Raw genomic sequence first — 23,152 nt, forward strand, 5'->3', positions numbered from 1 at the left:
CTGGTCTATTACATCCTTGAAGCTAATGTGAATGTACAAATAATTGCTTGCCATGGTTCATGGAGTATCACAGCAATGCCCTGAAGAGGTTAAACTGGGAGTTCAACAGAGATACTAAAGCCCAAGTAAAAATTGCAACTGAGTTCTTCCATGCCTGCATCTGCCCAATTTTTAACACATCTCCTGCCTCCTTTATACTGGACCATCTGCATAAACAAAGCTTCTATGCTGAAGCATCTCTCTCTGAAACATTCTTTTAAGGGAGGAGAGTCCACCGCCTTCCGAGGAAAACATGTAAACTGGCCACAGAAGCTCTATGGCTGCATTAAACTTGTTTTATATACACTGGCTTAGGATGCTTGAGATGGGTAAGAAACTACTAATTAGGTATTAGTTAAGTAGAATAGTATTAATAAAGTACACACAGGTTGCAAAGCCTCTGCAACCACTGGCCACAACAACTCTGTCTTCAGTTGACGCAAGCCATTCATAAGCCACTGGCTCAGACACCAAGATGTTCTAGAAGGTTTATGGGCCTTTCCAGCTGTTATTATCCAAGACATAGGGCCCTGTGGGTCTGCATGCTACAGATGGAGAGGAGTTTGGCCAGCACAGATTGTACTGGGTCAGCTGTTTGGACATTGTGTTTGTATAAGATCGATACGTGAATAGCACAATATGAGTGTAAATAAATTAATGGAAATGAACGCAAAAGCCGTTGCACATAAGACACCACGGCCAACACATTCACAAACTCTTGTTCTGATCAGCTATTGAGACAACATAAGCAAAACATTCCAAATGTTTGAAATGTGGTACATAAGTGTTGTGCTGTTAACAAAGCCGTATTCTAGAGAGCCAACACATTTCCTTCCCTTCGCATTTCTCTGGAGAACCTGTACTGGTCATCCTACAACATGCATGTAACATCCAGTCAGTTCTGTAGGTAACGGTGAGTAGAATAAAGAGCAGTTTGTAGCAATGCCCAAAATAACTTCCCACACTGACTTCTGTTGCCAGTGCTAGGAAACCAATGAGATTTTTCAAAAGGTTGTTTGGGATTCAATGCTCATTACTTTGCAAGTTATCAGAATTCTTTAATGTAACACTCTGTGGAGTGTTAATAACTTCGAAAGAGACTGGAAACACTTTAAATTGTATTGGAATAATGGAATAGAATGTTGGCAATCTTTTTCCTTTATTGAAAATCAGTTTGGCAATTTCCATTGTGTACAAGCAGAAAAGTACTGTTTCCCCTCTTACTGTGCTTCTGTTTCTTGTTCATAGTGATTGATGTTTAGTGTAATATTTGTCTTAAAAACCAATCTACAGCTGCTTGAGACCCTGGCTGGGAAGGGGAGATTCTTTCGTGGTATATGAGAGAGAGCTGAAGCAGTCTTGTAGTTTAGAGACCGTGTTACAAATCAAGAATGAGTGGAGTTCAAATCTCGCCTCTGCCCTGAACTCTCCAGGACGCCTTTGGAGAGCCTCGGCTCAGCTAGAGAGGGAAGAATGTGTTGCCTTTGGTTTTTCCCAGTTTCTCATTTTTGCAGTGTTGAGTGCACTTCACTCTCATTTCTGCATAAAGTGTATGCAGATTTCTCCTAAAAGACACATTTTAAAAACACAATTGGCTAATACAGTACAGTATTTTTACAAGCCACTGTCTCTAGTATACGTTACGTACTTAATTCGTTTGGTTACGTACTTAATTTGTTACGGAGGTCTGTTCTTAACCTGAAACTGTTCTTAACCTGAAGCACCACTTTATCTAATGGGGCCTTCTGCTGCTGCCGCGCCACTGCTGCGCAATTTCTGTTCTCTTTTTTTTTTTTTTTACGGTTTCATAATATTTATTAAAAGAAAAAAGAAATTTTTCCATAATATCTCCAATCATACAATTTTTGACATCACATATTTTAACTTATTGGACCTCCCTCAACTCCTCTGACAATCATCCATACTTAAATTCCTATCTACACATTCCTTAATTATAGTATCACCATTTTAATACATTTTTCCATCCTCTTTCCCATTTTTGCAATATTCCCTATTTTTTTCACAAAGCTTCTTTGAAACACACTAGCGTTGTATTTTCCTCACATACAGTTTTCAAATAATCTCTAAATTTTCCCCAGTCCTCTAAAAACTTATGATCTCTCTGAAGTCTGATTTTCCCAGTTAATTTGTCAAGTTCTGCAAAGTTTGTTAATTTTTCTCTCCATTCTTCCATATTTGGAAGTTCCTCCTGCTTCCACCTTTGGGCCAGCAATATTCTCGCAGCTGTTATTGCGTATTGGAAGAGTTTACGATCCCTCCTATTTATATCATTTTTAGTTATCCCCAATAGGAAGGTCTCTGGTTTCTTTACAAAGCTGTATTTCAGCATTTTCTTTAACTCGTTATAAATCAATTCCCAGAATCCCTTCACTTTTTTGCACTCCCACCACATATGTATAAATGTACCCTCCTTCTCCCCGCATTTCCAACATTTATTACAAATTTTATACATTTTTGCTAATTTAGCTGGGGTCATATACCATCTATATACCATCTTCATGGTGTTTTCTTTCAGCGTAGTGCATGCTGTAAACTTCAAGTTTTCATTCCATATTTTTTGCCAATCCTCCAAATCTATGTTATACCCTAAATCTCTGGCCCAATGAATCATTACCGCTTTGACTTCCTCATCCATCGTGTGCCATTCCAATAAAATTTTATACATTTTTGAAATTATCTTACAATCGTTATTAACAATTTCTGTTTGGAATTTTGAATCTTTTTCTTTATACCCTCTTTCTTTCATATCCTTTTTAAACATATTACTTATCTGATAGTAGTGCAGCCAATCAGATACGTGTTCTTTTACTTGCTCATATGGATTCAGTCTCCATTTCCCATCTTCTTTTACCACCAAATCTCCATAAGTAATCCAATTATTTCTCATATTAATTTTCTTAACTCCCATAATCTCTAATGGGGATAACCAGTGTGGGACTCCCATTTCTAATATGTTCTTATATCTGTCCCACACTTCCATTAACGATTTCCGGAAAATGTGGTTTTCGAACGATTTGTAGCCCAATTTCTTCCCTTGCCATAGATGCGCGTGCCACCCAAATCTAGCATCAAAACCCTCTAAATCCAATAGTTTGGTATTTTTAAGTTTTATCCATTATTTTACCCAGCAAAGACATGACGCCTCATAATATAATTTTAAATCTGGCAGGGCAAAGCCTCCTCTTTCTTTTGCGTCTGTTAATAGTTTATATTTAATTCTCGGCTTTTTGCCCTGCCAGACATATCTTGAAATCATTCTTTGCCATTCCTCAAATATCTTTACTCCTTTTAATATTGGAATCATTTGAAATAGAAATAGCATCCTTGGGAGCACGTTCATCTTCACCATTGAAATTCTACCCCAAAAAGATAATTTTAACCTTCCCCATCCCTCCAAATCTTTCTTAATTCGATTCCACACCGGAATATAATTATTTTGATACAAATCGATATTTTTTGGTGTTATCCATATTCCCAGATATTTAACCTTTTTTACAGCTTCAATACCCACTTGTTGCTGCAGCACTTCAGTCATTGTTTGATCCATATTTTTGATTATAATTTTGGTTTTTTTCCTATTTAACTTAAAGCCTGCCACCTCACCAAACTTTTCGATCTCCTCCAACACTTCAAGGGCACTATTCATCGGATCTTCCACCATTATTACCAAGTCGTCGGCAAAGGCCTTGACTTTATATTCATTTTGGCCTACTGTCACCCCCTTTATCCTTTCATTTTTCCTGATTGAATTCAGCAAGACCTCCAAGACCATTATGAACAACAGGGGTGAAAGCGGACAGCCCTGTCTAGTACCTTTTGATATTGAGTGGGTTCACATTAAAACCTGAAGCAAAATTAATTTCCCCTCTAGATTTATCTCCAGTACATGCAGAGAGACACAAATAATGTAGGGATAACCAATACTGAACTGTGGGGTTGTTGTAAAGATTACAACAAGATAATACATGTGGAGAGGAAATAACTGGATAATAAACCTTTTGATTTTTATTTATTTATTTTGTTTATTAAATTTGTGTACCGCCCTATCCCCGCAGGTCTCAGGGTGGTTACAACATAAAATCACAATATAAAAACACAAAATACATAATAAAAACAAAAACAACTACAATCCAATACGACACCCCCCAAACCCCACATTTTAAAAGGGCACTGGATGTTGCTTAGCCAAAGGCCTGGTTAAAGAAGAACGCTTTTGCCTGGCGCCTAAAGGCGTATAATGAGGGCGCCAGGCGAACCTCCTTGGGGACAGCATTTCACAAACAGGGAACAACCTCACAGTGTAAGAATTTGTACAAAGTAAGGATGGATAAGTCAGTGCTTGTAGCAAACCCCTTTATCCGTGTGGTGGCTGCATTTACTAGGATGCACTTTTCTGATGTATTGTGACATTATGAACATTAGCCAAGTAGCACGTGGAAGTTAAATCCACAACCTTTTCATCATATTAAACGAGGCCAGAAACCTCCGTCACCCTGAACTGATAAATGCCACTGGATAAGAAGAATTGTCAGAAGCCATGTCCTCAGGCCTTCAGATCTCTAGGGAGAAGTATCATACAGTACACAGACACTGATAACATTGCACAGTACCTCAGCCAAGCCACTCATTAGCACAGAGTACAATAACAGCAGTGTTTATCTAGAGGTGATTATATGGAAATAAATATCTGTTTCTATACACAGAAGACAGTTGTGAGTAGGTGGCTTGCTCCTTCATGTACCTTCTGTCTCTAAAACACTCCACAGAATTTGCCAAACTCTCAATCATAGAAAAGTTTATCTGACACTGGCTGAGACACAATACTAAGTCACAGTTCAGCATTATCAGAACTATCAGTGGTGAGTCTCAGGAGAGTTTTTCATCCGAAATCATGATTTGATCCTCATTTGTCTGAACCAGCCACAGTTGGAGTAAGCTACAATTTCTCTAAATGACAGTATTTTTCCGTGTATAAGACAGTGCTTTTTGCTAAAAAAAAAAATTAGGCAAAAATTGTGTGTCGTCTTGTACACGGATGGTGAATGCAGAGGGGGGAACGTGCGATTAATGGCAGCAGCAAGCAGGAGATTGGCAGCGGTGATTGGGCGGGTGATTGGTGGCTGCAGCAAGGCCTGCTGGCGATTGGCTGTGGCTGTAGCAATTGGGCAGGCAATTAGCGGCTGCGGCAAGTAGGTGGGTGGGCTGTTGGTGGTGGCAAGTGGGCAGGCGATTGGCGGCTGTGGTGAGGTGTGCAATTGGCAGTGGCTGTGGCAAGCGATTGGCAGTGGCGGGCAGGCAGGTGAGCAATTGGCGGAAGTGACCTCCCTCACCCCCCCCCAAAAAAGCTAAACAACTTAATTTCTTAATTTTGGGTTAAAAAACATGGGGGTTGTCTTATACATGGAGGCATATTATACACGGGAAAATACTGCAGGCTGTGATGGGCAGCAGAGCCAGGTTCACTACAGGCTTAATTGGGGGCAGTGAGTGATGGGATCCACTACACAGGCCTGTGTCTTTGACTCATCCTCATCAGTTTGGGGCAGTTGGTGTGCTTCAGGGAATGGTGTGTCTGAATGTAGAAATAAATGTATGTGACGCAAATTCTGATGTCATGAAGAATCTGCAAAATCAAAAATCAGAATTGAGGTGACCTAGGGATGCAGTCTTGCTACCCAAAATGCTGTCACAAGAAAGTAAGCTGTATTGAACTCTGTGTGGCTTACAGCCTTATTATCCTTTGCATCCTTTGTCAGAATCACTTGTGCTTCCAGTACAATACTATCTAGTAGCATTTAGAGGGTTTTTTTGGGGGGGGAGGGGAGACCAGCAGAGCAATCAGTGTTGTGGGGCAATATATTTCCCCCTCATAATACTAGAACTTTGGGATCATCCAGTACAGTGGTACCTTGGGTTAAGTACTTAATTCATTCTGGAGGTCTGTTCTTAACCTGAAACTGTTCTTAACCTGAAGCACCTCTTTAGCTAATGGGGCCTCCTGCTGCCGCTGCGCCGCTGGAGCACGATTTCTGTTCTCATCCTGAAGCAAAGTTCTTAACCTGAAGCACTATTTCTGGGTTAGCGGAGTCTGTAACCTGAAGCATATGTAACCTGAAGCGTATGTAACCCGAGGTACCACTGTACTCAAAGTGATTAGTAATAGATGCAGAAAAAATACATTTTCATCGAATGCGTAGTTAGATTATTTACTGCTAAGACATCTCACTAGTTCAGATGGCTTTCCAAGTAGGTAAGGAATATGCTCAGAAGGTATGTCTTAAGGTCTGTTAGTTTTGATTAACTGCATGTTCAGAGGAGCAGAAAGCTGCCTTGTACTGAATGAGGCCACTGATCCATGTGGCTCAGAAGTTGCTCCCTGGGGTTTCAGGCAAGAATTTCTCCCAGTCCTACCTGGAGATGCCAGGAATTGAACCTGGGACCTTCTGCATGCAAAGCAGATACTCCCCCATTGAGCATAGAGCCCGTAGAGTCAGCATATCTGAGTGTCAAATGCAAGGGGCTTTTTCCATGCCTTGTTTCTGATCTTCCCAGAAGCTTCTGGGTGGTGCTGTTGGAAACAGTTTGGAATGCAAGTACCTTCGTATCTGCAGGGCACTCTCTCTGCTTGGGAGAAGGATGTCAGGAGGAAAGGAAGGAAGCTGCCTTATACTGTAGTGTGTTATCCACCTAGGTAAGTATTGTCTACCTGGACTAGCAACAGCTCTCCCAAGGACACAGATAAATGTATTTCATATTACACTAACAGAGTCTCATGCACAAAATGATTCAGCTGTTTGCAAGGGCTCAAGAAGAAGATGACCAGAAATGGGTTATATGTGCTGCAAGATTGATCATGAGTAAGTAAAACAGAATACAGGTTGGCCCAAAGGCTGCTGCCTTGAAATTTATTTTTGTTGCAAATTTGCTACACTTAATGAAGGGTGCCTTTTCTAACCTGTGTGTGCTTTCTCTACTGTGGGAAGGATACACTGCTTGTGATATTAATAGTAATATTGAGTATGATGGCAATGAGCCATCTCAGAACTAGCGAGCAGTTGGGTTTGGAATTAATGAAGGAGAAGGTAAAATAAAAGGCTTATAAATCAGTTGATGGAAAAGCTATGTGGCAGATCCTTCTTCTAGCAAGCTTGGGGGTGAGGCAAGGCAGATGCACAGCAAAATGAAGGCGGTCTGAGCAAGTACAAACCGTCGCAACAGCAGAGTCCCTTATTCCTTTGCCCAGCAAACAAGCCAAATCTGGACACTTACAGAAGTTGGGGACCTGCCGGCTGATGCATTCTGACCTGTCGCTGATGGTGTGGCTTTAGTTCCTGCCATTGACTGTAATCGGTTTTATGCTACACAGACTGAATTCGTCCTTGATTTTTCTCAGGTACCAAGTTCAGGATTTGCTGCAGACTTGAGTCCTGACATTAGCACCACAAACCTTTAAGAATATTACAGAAATGGGGAATAGATTGCAAAACATACTTATATTTAGGTTACCAGAAGAATTATAGAATTCTTGAGTTGAAAGGGACCTTGATGGTCATCTAGTCTAACCCCCTGCAGTACAGAAATCTCAGCACCTGAACACTTTTTTAAAACCTGCAACCTACTGGATTTTTTCAACTAAGTTTTACACAGAAATTAATGCTAGGTCCCTTGATTTCAGTAGGTAATCTGAGTAAAACTTAGATGAATACCACTCACTAAGTCTAGATCAGCTGAACAAAGCCATTTTATTCAGTCCTAATAAAAATGTATCAGGGAGAGATGCTTCAGAATAGATGCTTTATTTATACAGATTGTTTCTGCATTTTAAAGGAGGAAGGAAATATGTTAAAAGTGGGCAGGTGCAGGCATGGAAAGAATCTGTAGCAATTATTACTTGGGCTTTAGCATCTCAGTTGAACTCTCTCTTTTTTTTTATAAAGATATTTATTAAGTTTCCAATTTTATACAAACAAAAAGAAAAAAGCAAAAAAAATCAAACCACATACAGTTCACAATACTTAATTTTCAATGACATATTTCCCTGACCTCCTCATACCTCCCCTTCTTGTATTCCAATTCAAATTATTTACTCAGCAAATCCTTATCTCAAAACATTACAGCTGAAAACCCCTTAATTTCAATCCAACATCATTCAACATTCTTTAATTTTACAATATTTCTGTAAATAGTCCTTAAATTTATTCCAGTCTTCTTCCGCCGACTCTTCTCCCTGGTCACGGATTCTGCCAGTCATTTCTGCCAATCCCATACAGTCGATCATCTTCATCTGCCATTCTTCCAGAGTGGGCAAATCTTGCGTCTTCCAATACTTTGCAATAAGTATTCTTGCTGCTGTTGTAGCATACATAAAAAACGTTCTGTCCTTCTTTGGCACCAATTGGCCGACCATGCCCAAGAGACATGCCTCTGGTTTCTTCAAGAAGGTATATTTAAATACCTTTTTCAATTCATTATAAATCATTTCCCGGAAAGCCTTAATCCTAGGGCACGTCCACCAAAGGTGAAAGAATGTACCTTCATTTTCCTTACATTTCCAACATTTATTATCGGGCAAATGATAGATTTTTGCAAGCTTGACTGGGGTCATGTACCACCTGTATATCATTTTCATAATATTCTCTCTTAAGGCATTACATGCCATAAACTTCATACCTGTGGTCCATAACTGTTCCCAGTCAGCAAACATAATATTATGTCCAACGTCTTGTGCCCATTTAATCATTGCAGATTTAACCGTCTCATCCTGAGTATTCCATTTCAACAGCAAATTATACATTTTTGACAAAGTCTTAGTTTTGGGTTCTAACAGTTCTGTTTCCAATTTGGATTTTTCCACCTGGAAGCCAACTTTCTTATCCAAATTGTAAGCCTCCATTATCTGATAATAATGAAGCCAGTTGAACTCTCAGTTTAACCACTTCAGGGCATTGCTGTGATTCTCCATGAACCATGGCAAGCAATTATTTTGTACGTTCACATTAGCTTTAGGGACATAATAGGCCAGTTCAGAGCGTGTGTAGGTTGGCTGTATTCATCACAGCAGAATTTTTTATCAGCTCATCTGTCCATTTCAGGCGTCCTGCAATTTTAAATCCAGAAAATTGATTTCAAGCAGTCTCAGTAAAGAATGTGAAGTTGATATAGAATTGTAGAGTTGGAGGGGGCTGTGAGGATCATCTTGTCCAAACCTGCAATGCAAGTATCTCAACTGAAGCATCCATGACAGATGGCCATCCAACCTCTGCTTAAAAACCTCAATGGAAGGAGAGTCCACAGCCTCCCAAGGGAATCCATTCTATTGTTGAGCAGCTCTTACCGTCAGAACATTCTTCCTGATGTTTAGTTGGAACCTCCTTTATTGTAGCTTGAATCTGTTGGTTCAAGTCCTTCCCTCCAGAGCAGGAGAAAACAAGCCTGCTCCATCTTCCATGTAACAGCCCTTGAGATATTTGAAGAAGGCTCTCATATGTCAGTCTCCTCTTTTCCAGGCTGAACACGCCCAACTCCCTCAAGTGTTCCTCAAGGGTCTGGTCAAGGTCACCCAGTGAACCTTGTGGCTGAGTGGAGATTTGAACCTGGATGTCCCTGGTCTATGCTCAGGTGTCCCCCACCCCACCCCACCAATGCAACTATAGTGAGCTGCAGTGCCATGATCTACTTATATAAGACATTTGAGAAAGGTCAGGTTCTTATTCAGCCAACTGAAGCACCATGAGATTGTTTTTTGGGGAGGCAGGTTTTATTTTATGACAAGCTGCTGTATGTTTATATTTTATAGTTAGCCTCTCTTGGCAGCTTCTCTTTATTGAGTTAGTACAGCATAGTGGCTATCAGTTAAGAAGTTCCCATTTCAGATCTCACCTCTTCTGCCTTAAATATGTGATGTCATCTGACTTGGCTCGCCATCTGTGGGTGCTGGCTGCGGGATCACATTCATTCAGTGCTTTACCAACTGCACTGGCTCCCAGTGGAGTACAGGGTCAGGTTTAAGGTGCTAGTTTTGACCCTTATAGCCCTATGCGGCCTAGGACCCTCGTACCTACGGGACCGCCTCTCCTGGTATGCCCCACAGAGGACCTTAAGGTCCACAAATGACAACATTTTGGAGGTCCCAGGTTGCAAGGGGGTTAGATTGGTCTCAACTAGGGCCAGGACCTTTTCAGTACTGGCCCCGACTTGCTGGAATGCTCTTCACAAGAGATTAGGGCCCTGCGGGACTTGACATCTTTCCACAAGGCCTGCAAGACAGAGCTGTTCCGCCTGGCCTTTGGTTTGGACTCAGTCTGACCCTTATATTTCCCTCCCCTTATGGTCTTGATCTATCATCTACTTTTAAAATGAGGCTGCATTTTAAATTGCATTTTAACCTGTATTTTAAATTGGTTTCCCCCCTTCTTTTCCCCCCTATTATGTTTTTACTGTGATTTTATTGGTGTTAGCTGCCCTGAGACTGGCTCTGGCCAGGGAGGGGGGCAGGGTATAAATAAAATTTATTATTATTATTATTAGGGATAATGGTGACTTAACATTGCAGGGGTGTGGAAAAGATCCTTTAAAAGATGTACAGGAAGAACTTTGAGCACTCAGAAGCAGCACTATATAAAATTGCATTATAAATGCTGAATCTTTTAAATTTTTGGATAATTAAAGATTGCTTAATTAAAGTGGTCTTCCCTGAAAGAAAAGACCCTGCATACAGAGAACTGGTATGTAGGCTTTCACATCCCCCGCTAGGAAACAGCTTTCAGATATTCAGCCTGAAGGAAGAGCTTTGTCACTTGAGTTTTATGGCTGTGCCTTTGCCTAGGAGTAAAGGCAAAGTGACTGTGCTCCTGCTCTTTCAAAATCGGTGAGTTGTTTTTGCTCACGAGATTGTCCTCATTCACCCTACAAATGATCTTGTTTTTTCTGCTAGAAGTGCTTCAGCTGGCAGCAGGGACTGGGTGTGCAGCTTCCCTTCCTCTCCCCCATGCCGTTTTGGGTCCCTGTAGGGTAATTAAGAGGGGACCTTTTCAAGATAGTAGCATATTTCATGCAGGCTAATGCAGGAGTGGTAATTAAATGATTTGCTTTTTATGTGGGGTCTTGCCAAGACTCTCTTGGCAGTGAGCTGCAAGCCTCCGTCACCAGCTGACAAGGCTCAGGAATAACCTGTAGTAAATAGTGATAAAAGCTCTGCTTCACATGATCTGCACAAGGTGCCTTTCTAATGATGCTTGACTTTTCTGTTCTCTCCCCCTTATGATGTCTGAGCAAACAGAAATACTGTACATTTTTTCAGGATGAAGTCTTCCTTCCGGTAGTGCTGGAGCTGTGTGGTGGTCACTGTTGCAAACACAATGGGACCTCAATAAGCCAACAGTCTGAAAACACCCTGTCCTGGGGGAAACATCTCCAGTCATCTCAGTGTGAGGAAGCAGCTATGCTTCTCCTTTCCACTTCCCCTCCTCTGAAATCAGCATGCTTATGGCAGCTGAAGCTGAGGGCGGGCAAAGCAAGGAAGCTGCCTTGCTCAAGTTGCCTATAAGCTGAAAATGATTGCCTCGTATTAATGACAACGACTAATAATGGTTGATCATGAATCTAAATTATTGCTGGGGCAAGCAGGGACACTGCTGTAGAAATGGGTTCCTAAATGTCATTGCTGTTCCTTTTTGCCGCTGAGATTGCCTCTTCCAAAGGCCCAGTGCAAAGTGCAGTTCAATACTTTGTCCTCTTGGCCAGTTTTCTCCTCCTCTCACTCCCTGGGGTTGGGGAGAGCCAACTGGAGCTGCATCTCACCTGGGGCCGGTTGGCAAGGGAGACATTTGTTTCAAACCTCCACTCTCAAAGGAAGTTGCGTTATATATGAGGTTTGCATGGCTGCCACATAATAAAAGGTGGGACTTAACCGGGTAGGATCCTGCTAGGAAACAAATGGAAAAAATTGGCCAGCATTACAAGGTCAGGCATTTGGTGTTTTAAAAACCGCTGCAATGTGGGTTCGGTGGTTCTTAATTGTCATCTTGATTGTGATTGTAAGCTGTTGGTTTTTAATACAGTAATGCTGCAACTTATGCTGCGGTTACATTCCAGGGATCGTGCCTAAAGCCCAAATTCTTTTTATCAAAACCCATTGGCTTCAGTGGTGGTTGGGATTGCCAAAGTCATTTTTCCTGGAAACCTTTCCACTTCTTTTTGTTTTTTATTTACCACATATGTAATGCTGAAGGCACACAAGTTAAATGCATGTAAGTTGCGGGCCTACTGTCTTGTGTTTTAATGTTGTAACCTGCCCTGGGACCTTAGGGCGAAGGGCAGACAAGGAATAAATCAAACCAACCAACCAATATGGATCTCTTTTCTAAAAGGTTGTTTCAAAGATGACCGCATTGTATTCTGGACTTGGATGTTTTCCACTTACTTTATGGAGAAATGGGCCCCCCGGCAAGATGACATGCTCTTCTATGTCCGAAGGAAACTGTCATACGTTGGTGGAGACAATACAGATGGGAAGAAGGTAAGTTGTGTAATGGAATCTGACACCCAAGAGGCACATTTTCCTTCAGGTTAAGTGCAATTTGTGTTTTGGCATTGCCTGCATTCTGAGCAATGCTGTGTGTCGAGAGATGCCGTAAAGCTTGGATAGACTCTTGGGATGTGCTGGCTTATAAAAATTAAATATATTTTTACATGAAATATTTGGCCATCATGATCTTAGGCAATGACATGGGAAAGAATACTACAATTATGTGTTCTGGGGTGCTTTGCCACATTATAGCACTTAGAACCGGGAGGCCATTTGTATGACAGTCTGTGCATGCGATCATGTGGTAGGTATTAGCTCATGTTATAAAATTCCAGAGGAAATGAAACATACCCACTTAACAACCACTCACCACATTTCCCTGAATATAAAGTTTGTGAAGCTGGCCACAAGTACCCTTAAATCGACCTGATTTGGAGCTATTTTGTGATGAACAAAAAATCCACTTGGAAGTCAGAAGACAAATGCATTTTGTTTCTAGATTGGACATTATGAAATGTAAAGATTGTAACCTGATGTTGTTGTTGCTTTTCAAAAGTGATTGTATGATATAGCTCATGGGTAGCAAACATTTCTCAGCCAGAGACTTGCGTTCCCTCACAGGCAATCTTCTGGGGGATGGATGGCAGTGATGGGCAGGGGCAGAAGTGGGTCAGGCTATGGGCAACAGATGCAACAGGGTACATTCAACTGTGAATAGTCCAATGTTTCTACTCTCTCTCTCTCTTCTCCCTCCAGGCAAACAAGAGCCATTATTGCAGTTCAGGGATACATTCCAGCCAGGCAAAACCAGAGCAAGACAAGAGGGGCCTGGTCTTGGGAGAGTCTCAAGGGCTAACTAGAGAGACTGGGAGGACCACAGTCCATCCCTGGGCTTCGTATTTCCCAGCCCTAGACTTAAGGGCTGCAATAGGGCTTTGCTCACGTTTATTCTCATAGAGAACACCGTTCCATTTGTGAGAGAGCAGCAAATCACACATATGCTGTATCAAAACACATTGACGCAACGTGAAGAACTGTCTCTGTGAGACAGGAATTGTTTCTGTGTATATTTATATACTTGTGAATACTCGTACCTTGGTTTTCGAACAGCTTAGTTCTTGAATGTTTTGGCTCCCAGATGCCACAAACCTGGAAGTGACTGTTCTGGTTTGCGAACTGTTTTTGGAAGCCAAATGTCTGACGGGGCTTTCGCGGCTTCTGATTGGCTGCAGGAGCTTGCTAGCTGCAATTTGGTTTCCAAATGTTTTGGAAGTTGAATGGACTTCTGGAACGGATTCCGTTCGACTTCCAAGGTACAACTATATTTGAAACTTCCTGGTACCTGAGAATTTGCTCAGAGTCAAGGCTATATCACAGTGGATTTCAAAATGTGTTCTGGAGAGCTCTTGGAGTTCCTCAGAAGCTTCTTGAGGTGGGCTGCATTCATGAGAAGCATTCATGAGAAGCTTTTTCTCTGAGAAAGAGCCTACCCAGTCCTGGCACCTTTCCCCTGCCATATGCAGCTACCAGAGAATCCTGGTTGGGTCAGGGCACATGCTCGATTTATGTGGCACTAGACCCTGTGTGAGGGACGCGGGTGGCACTGTGGGTTAAACCACAGAGCCTAGGACTTGCCGATCAGAAGGTCGGTGGTTCGAATCCCCGCAACGGTCCCTGCTCCTGCCAACCTAGCAGTTCGAAAGCACGTCAAAGTGCAAGTAGATAATAGCTACTGCTCCGGCGGGAAGGTAAACGGCCTTTCCGTGCGCTGCTCTGGTTCGCCAGAAGTTGCTTAGTCATGCTGGACACATGACCCGGAAGCTGTACGCCGGCTCCCTCGGCCAATAAAGTGAGATGAGCACCGCAACCCCAGAGTCGGTCACGACTGGACCTAATGGTCAGGGGTCCCTTTACCTTTACCTAGACCCTGTGTGAGGTGCACAGGAATTCCTCACCATGCACCTCTAAGCAACAGAAGGTAGAAAAAAATGTTTGAAGAACTATTGCACAGGGCTATGCATTCCTCTCTTTCTAGGATATTTGTTATCCTAAATCTGGACTACTCTGTTTCTCTTAGAACTGCAGGAGAGGAAATAAAATGGCTCTTCTAGGCATCCGTCAGTATCTCCAACTCATCTGCCCAGGTGAAGAATTGAGTAGGTGGCAGCTGCTGTGGCAGCATCAATGTGCTGGGGGAAATAAGGCAAGCCAGGGAGTGGGAGAGATGGAGTGAAGAGCCATCGAGCGAAGCAGGAAATGGGGAAGGCTGGAGCAGAAGAGAAGCAGGGAAATATACATGAGTCATTCCCTCCTTTACTTAGGTATCACTAACACCACTTCTAGTAGCGTGTTCTTTCCTTCTGATAGGTTAAAAGCTTGATTTAGTGATAGATTACAGGTTGATGAAATGTCTCTTCCTTTTTATGAGTCTCGTTTAAGCCAAAGTGCAACCAGATGTTTATATGATAATGTATATTGATTTGACATAAAATGCGACCTGAAAGCTGGAAGCACTGTATAGAGTAAATCTTCTCACCAGTGCAGAGGTGGTTGTGTGAGGAGGAGGAGGAGGAGGATGCAAAATTTTCCATTTCCTGCAGAATGATTGCTTCCTGTCATGGCAGAAATGTGGATCTGTGCATGCTTGTGTTGGCTCATTGTGGCATAGGTAGCTCTGGCAATTTTGTTTTCAATGAGAGAGGAGAAAGTGGCAGCTTGATATGCCATCAATTTGTGGTCTAAGTTGGAGAAAATGAGAAATCACAGTGTTTGGAGGTGACAAACACTGTGAGGAGGAAGGAGAACCTCCTTTGGCTCTCTTTGCTTCTCCTACCGTGGCTGATCTTGGGTCTTCAACACAGTGGAACAGTCAGTGCCCTGAACCTGTGTGGTGAGAGCACCTAGATATATAGACCAAGGATGGCCACCTTCTGTGTTCTTGGAAGCCCCTCTTTTCCTGACTGCGGCCTGGTGTCAGGCTCTGCAATAAGATGAGCAGTAAGAGCTCTGCGTGTGCTTACGGTGTAGACACTGCTGGGATGCTGCATTCAACCCCAAACAAAGATGTCTTGTTAACATGGAAAGCATATTTCTTTCTCTTGGCAAGCGGCACCTTCTTCTGCCCATCTCTCTGCCCAGCTCCTCTTCCCCTTCTCATACTCTACGCTGCGCCTGCAAAAAACAAACTGTGCAAACATTCCTATTTTCGCATAAATTGTCCACAAAATAATGTTATTGATTTAGAATAATTTTATAAACTACTTAATCAGACACAACCCTGAGTTGTGTTTATGTAAAATATAATAAAATAATTATCAGTGCTATATGAATAAAACCACACTGCCTTTTTGTATGCATTTTGCTTTTGTTTTTAAATTATTTCTCTGAACTGGGAACTGTGTTTTTGTCAAACTTTGAGAAGTGCAAAAACCAAAGAAGATTAGTCTGGGATGTGCAAATCAAGTCACTTCACTTGATGTTGTGGCCTGGACAAATCCTTGAGCATCCCCAACTGCTGCTGTGCCCTTAGGGAGAAAGTGGTCATCCTCCATAGTCTGTTCCCTTGATCCTTTCAATTACTTTTCCTTGCTGAAACATGGCCTTCCTCCCTTTGACACAGCCCACCAATGCTGCCCCTCCTCCTCCCCTGCTCCTCACCCCCCACATCCCTATCCTGCTGCTTTTTTACCCTCTGATGTCCTTTGCCTCCCCATGTTGCTGTTCTCTGTCACCCTCCTGATGTCTGGCTAGTCACCTTCCTCGGCAACAGTGCCCATTCTCTGCAGTGAGGTGAAATTTCAACATTCATGTGGCTAGTCCCTCTGACCTAGCTGCCTCCCTGTCTCCTCTCCCTTTCCTCTTCCTTCAGTATTTGCCTCTGAACTGACTCTCAGCACACACTGCCCTGGGCACTCTCTGGATCTTGGCTTCACTAAGGGCTGCTTTGTGCCTGACCTCTCTGGTGTGGAAATCTTGTGTCTCCTTGAAAGTCACGCACTGTCTGCCCTCCCTCCTCATGTGGTCCTTCTGTGGTCCACTCATCCAGCAGCCTTCTCAGAAGCATTATCCTGCCTTCTCCTGTTGTCCTCCTCCCAGTGTAAAATCTGGAAGCCCCTAGTCATGAACCAGCACATGGGCGGTGGATACAGATTCAGTCGTTCTGACTCAAGGAATGAGGCAGTTGAGCAGCTCGGCAGCTGTATCCATGACTGAGCAGTCCTTTTTAGGATCCACTCTGCTCACCCTAAATAGGGGCAAGGGCTAGAAAAGGCGCCCAAAACATAGTCTGTCTCCCTTTTCCCCTGACTGGATAACTGCACCCAGTGGGGTCACCACTCAGCGATCACAAAAGACAATTGAAATTTGGAGCATGGAATATACGGACTTTGTTGGATAACACAGACAATGAGCGTTGAACTGCCATCACCACAAGAGACATTCTAACATTAATATTGCAGCGCTTCAAGAAACTCGCAGAGCAGAAGAGGGACAACTGAAGGAAGAAAAAGGAGGCTACAGATTCTTTTGGAAAGGTCTACATGAACAAGAACATTGAATACATGAAGTAGGCTTTGCTATCAAAAATGATCTTGTGAAGCTCTTGTCAGAAGTCCCTACTGGCATTAATGAGCGACTTTCAAACCTTTGAATAAAACTCACCCAAAACCAACAGGCTACTATTCTAAGCGCTTATGCACCAACACTGGATGCCGATGAAGACATTAAAGACAATTTTTATTCTCAGCTGGATGCCACCCTGATTTTCATGCAAGAGTTGGGCGAGATTTCGATCTGTGTCCTGGGACGATTGGGAAAGAAGGAATTAGCAACAGCAACCAGAAGAGAATCTTACTTTTGGCTATAGGTGCAATTCTTCCTGAAATTGAAAAAAGAAGTGCTAACTCAACTATTGCACATACAATTGATATAGGGGCCCAACTTCTCCCAGTCTGTTCAATAATCTCCATAGCCTCCTGTTGAGAAATATCTGGTGCTGCATTCTGGAATTGCAAAAACAGCTTATTTATTGCAATTCTTTGGGTTTACTGTGCATAAGCTGCGAAATGAGTGGAACTTCTAGGCAGCCTTGAGCTATAACACCTCTCATATTAAACTTTAAAAGGGGGGAGGAGAGAGTTTGGGAGCTGGTTGAGTTAAAGTCCAAAGGGAGAAGTATTTGGAGGTCATAATGGTTACTTTGAATTAGAGTAGTGGTGGCACCACTGCTTCTTATCACTGTTCCTCTCAGTCACAGAAAAGAATTGCAAAAGACTTGTGATAATCTGAGGTTCAAACCCAATTTTTGGAAGTTACAACCTTGAATGACCACTGCTTTGAATAATCTCCCTGCCCTTCTCCTTTGCTTATGTTTCTTTACTGTGAGCCTGTGGGCAGGGGCTACCTTTGCTTTTAATAAATTTGTAGCCACTCAAATATGAGTTTTCCCATTACTTAAAGACACCTTTTGGTTTCCCCCCCTCAGCAGGTTGAAGTGGAAGTGTACCGCAGGGATTCTAAAAAGCTGCCTGGCCTGGGAGATCCAGATATCGACTGGGAGGAAAGTGTCTGCTTGAACCTTATCCTGCAAAAGGTAGCCTAACCTTTCTGTTTCTCCAGGCTTTGATTTATTAATATAGGAAGCCCCTTCCCTTTATGGAACACAGATATTTTGTCTGTGTGTGGTTGTGATGGGGAGGCCGTTTCATTGGCTCTGTGCCCTTTGCTTCATACGGATATAGGATTTTCATCTGTCCAAAATTGCCTGCGTTTTGACAGCCGGGCTGCCTGGTCAAGGGCAAAGGCTGTGGAACATTTCCTTTGCATGCAAAAGGCTCAGTTCCTGGCATCTCCAGACAGGGGTGGGAATGTCTCCAGTCTGAGACACTGGAGAGCCACTGCCAGTCAGTGTTGACAATATTGAGCTAAATAGTATAAGGCTGCATCCGAGGTGGTCATCCATATATGAGCTCTTCATGGAGTGCTGGGGCTTATGTGTCGCTTGTGAATTGATGGTGACCTGTGTTGCTGGTTGCGCCAAGCTGGAGGAAGGCATCTAAGGAGTCAGTCCAAGGCCAATGGTGCCTATCATTTCCAGATGCAGCTTTGTTTCCTAGCTGGCTGCCAGGCAAGACCAGTATTTTGGGGATTATTTTGAAGAAGCATCGTCCTTCTCCTTAGTGCAAATAGGATAATGTAATGGAAGCTGTCCAGTAGGCACAACAAGGGAAAAGAGAGAACTTCTTAAAGTGCCTTCTTGGGGTGAGAATAGAATTATTGAATAGTAGGGTTGGAAAGAACAGTACCCTGAAGGTCATCTTGTCCAGGCCCCTGCAATACAGGAATGTTCCTTAAGTTTGGAAAGAAAATCAGCTCTGTCCCAGAATTTGCATTCAGAGGTGGCAACTTGATTTTCTCAGGGGAGGGGGTGGGGAGCCCAACTTCAGTGCTTCTCAAATACTTAAGGGTAAAGGGAGAGGATCCAGAAGCTGACTGTGCCACTTACCTTCCATTATTCAGTAGCATGGCAGGTAGAGGCACAAGAACCAGTCTCTTGGATTTTGTGAAATAATCATTCCTCTGCCTAGCTAGTTCCTGTGTCTGGGCTCTGCTCTTCTCACATCCACAATCACTAACCCACACCCATCACATAAACCTCAGAGGTCCAGCTTTACTCCATTCTGTGTGTGCCCTTCTGTATGTGGCTTTTGCTAATGCCTTGTCGATTTTTTCTTAGCATTGTAAGTGTCTAGTAACTGTCCAAACCACCAAAAAGAAAGTGTTCAGGTATCCTCTTAAATCAGGGGTGGTGAACTTCTGGCTTTTCCAGTGCTGGACTTCATCCCTCATCATTCTCAGCCTTTATGACTGATTCTCAGGTTTGGCAGGAGTCCAGCAACATCTGGGCAGTCACGGGTTCTCTACCCTGGGTCTAAATAATACATATGCTAAGAAGATGGAAACTACTTACTTGTGGGTTCATTCCATAGCAGTAATAAAGTGTATAAATGACTGCAATGGCATTGGCAGGCGTGATCACATGGGACTCTCTTCATCCTGGGATTGTCCAAACTGTGGGAAAGGTCCATGTGAGTCACTCTGGCTATGTTCCTATGTAATTCTAAGCCATCATTGGTTTTAAAACAAGGTTTGTTCAGCAAACCATGAGTTGTCTCACTGATGAGCCATGACGTTTGCCCCCATAGTTTGTTTTGTTTTCCATTTGTTCTTTGGTTGTGTCTTTATAGCTTGGTGTTTGGAGATAAGGTGGCCACACAAACCTAAGCACGACTCTTGAAGACTGGTTTTTCCAAATCTTAACATTCTTGTTTAACCCTGGTTAATTGGGCCACCTTGGTCTCTTCTTTCCACGCTGGTTGTGTTCCTACATAATGCTAAGCCGTTCTTGGTTTTAAACCTTGATTTAATATTTTCATTTCTGGAAGACCCTGACCTCAAACCACACAGATTCTGTTTTTAATGCATATATGTCTGTGCAATTTACTGTAATCATACATTGGCTGTGCACCAGTGGACAACCATTCTGAATTATATCAGCTATACATGAAAACAATCCTGGCGAGATTACTATGTTGGAATATACACGGTTCTAGGTTGAGCTGGCGCCTGTCATTTCTGATCTAGAAGACAATTGTCTCCTATTGTGTCAGGTTAGCAGCTCCTGCCTTAGCTGTTGCACAGTATGTTGGAGTACAGAGACAGATCTTTGTTTCCACTTAATTGACAGCCTAGACTTCTCTGCAGTTTTATTACTCATTGAAGATGCTAGACATCATGTACAGCCTGGGAGTTTTCTTGCTAAAAATTTGGAATCTTGACTTTTTTAAAAAGAGAGAGAGAGAGAGAAATGATTCAGTTTTTAAAGCTGTTATATTGTTGATTTACATTTAGTTTTAATCTGTGGTTTTAGCTGACTTGAGCACTGTTTAAGGAAAGATTGGATTCAAATAGATGCTGGGTCATTCTAGAACGTTTGTCATGTGCTGTGTTCCCTTTTTTTTAGCCCAACAATATTTAATTGTTAGATCAGTCAACTAAAAAAGCAGGAACCCTTCTCTGGTGATCAATTTTCATTTGGGGGAGCTAAAAGTTAATGGTTCACCTCCTTGCTATTGAGGCTGTTTTGATTCTGGTGTACTGCTACAATAGACAATTTGGGGGAGCTAAAATTTTCATTTTCATTTGGGGGAGCTAAAAGTTAATGGTTCACCTCCTTGCTATTGAGGCTGTTTTGATTCTGGTGTACTGCTACAATAGACAATTAAAAAGAAGACATGGAAAACGACATAAGTAAAAAAAAAGCTATTTTACCCTTCTGTATATTGAGTGTGTGACAGAATTCAAACGTATCATCAAAAAGCAGGTAACTTCTCAACTACAGTGGTACCTCGGGTTACATACGCTTCAGGTTACATACACTTCAGGTTACAGACTCCTCTAACCCAGAAATAGTACCTCGGGTTAAGAACTTTGCTTCAGGATGAGAACAGAAATTGTGTGGCAGCAGCAGGAGGCCCCATTAGCTAAAGTGGTACCTCAGGTTAAGAACAGTTTCAGGTTAAGAACGGACCTCCAGAACGAATTAAGTACTTAACCCGAGGTACCACTGCACAATTTTTTTAAAAAATAATAATATTTTATTAAATTTAACAATAGAGAAGGACATCACCAAACAAAGAACAATAAAAACACAAAAACAAGATTTCACAATACATAAAATACAAACATTTAACCTAAAAAAGAAAAAAAGAAAAAAGAAAAAAACACCAGTCAACACACAAAAGTAAAATAAGAAAAAACACAAATCACTCTTTTCTAGTTATTCAACATTGATTAACTTATTTTCCTGACTTCCTCACGTCTCCCTTTTTTGTATCCCTTTTTGACAGTTGGTTCAGCAAATTCATATCCTACCACTTTGTCCTTAAGTATCCTACCTCCCAAATTTATAATTTCAAACTTTTACTCTCGTCACTAAAACCCCTTCATTTCATTTCAATGTCATCAGCATTCATACATTTTACAATGCTTCTGTAAATAAATTTTAAATTTCCTCCAATCTTCTTCCACCAACTCTTCTCCCTGGTCTCGGATTCTGCCAGTCATCTCAGCCATTTCCATATAGTCGATTACTTGCATCTGCCATTCTTCCAGGGTGGGTAGTTCTTGTGTCTTCCAATGCTTTGCAATGAGTATTCTTGCTGCTGCTGTAGCGTACATAAAAAAAGTTCTATCCTTCTTTGGCACCAATTGGCCAACTATGCCCAGGAGAAAGGCCTCTGGTTTCTTCACAAAAGTATATTTGAATATCTTTTTCAATTCATTATAAATCATCTCCCAGAAAGCCTTGATCCTCGGGCACGTCCACCAAAGGTGAAAGAATGTGCCTTCAATTTCTTTACATTTCCAACATTTATTATCGGGCAAATGGTAAATTTTTGCAAGCTTGACTGGGGTCATGTACCACCTATACGTCATTTTCATAATATTCTCTCTTAAGGCATTACATGCCGTAAATTTAATCCCAGTGGTCCACAACTGCTCCCAGTCAGCAAACATAATATTGTGTCCTATATCTTGTGCCCATTTAATCATGGCAGATTTTACCGTTTCTTCCTCAGTACTCCATTTCAACAGCAAATTATACATTCTTGATAATATCTTAGCATTGGGTTCTAGTAATTCTGTTTCCAACTTTGATTTTTCCACCTGGAAACCAATTTTTCTGTCTTGATTATAAACCTCTCTTATTTGAAAATAATGTAACCAGTCTCGCACCTTCCCTTTAAGCTTCTCATAACTCTGCAATTTCAGCTTGTCACCTTCTTGTTCCAAAATTTCACAATACGTTGGCCATTTGGCCTCCATATTAAGTTTTTTCATAGCTTTCGCTTCCATAGGTGATAACCACCTTGGAGTTTTATTCTCCAAAAAATATTTATATCTTATCCAGACATTAAATAGTGCTTTCCTGACAATATGGTTTTTAAATGCTTTATGCGCTTTAACCTTGTCATACCACAAATATGCATGCCACCTGAATACATTATCATAGCCTTCAATATCTAGAATGTCAGTGTTCTCAAGAAGTAGCCATTCCTTCAACCAGCAAAAAGCTGCTGATTCATAGTAAAGTCTAAGGTCCGGCAGGGCAACCCCCCCTCTGTCTTTAGCATCCGTAAGTATCTTAAGTTTTATTCTGGGCTTTTTGCCCTGCCAGACAAATCTAGAGATATCTCTTTGCCACCTCTTGAAACAGTCCATCTTGTCAATAATTTGCAGTGATTGAAACAAAAACAGCATTCTCGGCAATACATTCATCTTAGTAACAGCAATTCGACCAAGCAAGGAAAGCTTCAAATTCGACCAAATTTCTAAATCTTTCTTCACTTCTGACCAACATTTCTCATAATTATCTTTAAATAAATTTACATTCTTAGCAGTCATGTTCACCCCCAAGTATTTTACCTTCTTTACCAATGTTAAATCTGTCTCTTTCTGAAACCTCTCTCTCTCCATTGGCGTCAGGTTTTTCTCCAAAACCTTAGT

At 41.9% G+C, this 23,152-nt stretch overlaps 1 protein-coding gene across 5 annotated transcripts in view; it reads left to right on the forward strand.

Annotated features, from left to right (window-relative positions):
* Positions 1-23,152, forward strand: part of KIAA0930 (KIAA0930 ortholog) — a 60,085-nt gene that overhangs the window by 25,909 nt on the left and 11,024 nt on the right. For 4 of the 5 annotated variants that reach the window (XR_008330365.1, XM_053387609.1, XM_053387613.1 and 1 more), the window contains exons 2-3: positions 12,429-12,577; positions 18,069-18,176. Coding sequence is in view for 4 of the 5 variants with exons in the window: in XM_053387609.1 (XP_053243584.1) it covers positions 12,429-12,577; positions 18,069-18,176 (257 nt within the window). In the remaining variant the exon portion in view is untranslated. The remainder of the gene's footprint in view (positions 1-12,428; positions 12,578-18,068; positions 18,177-23,152) is intronic. The other variant, XM_053387612.1, reaches the window with a different exon arrangement.

Source organism: Podarcis raffonei, chromosome 5 (genome assembly GCF_027172205.1).
Source record: "Podarcis raffonei isolate rPodRaf1 chromosome 5, rPodRaf1.pri, whole genome shotgun sequence".
In the NCBI taxonomy this organism is placed as follows: domain Eukaryota; kingdom Metazoa; phylum Chordata; class Lepidosauria; order Squamata; family Lacertidae; genus Podarcis; species Podarcis raffonei.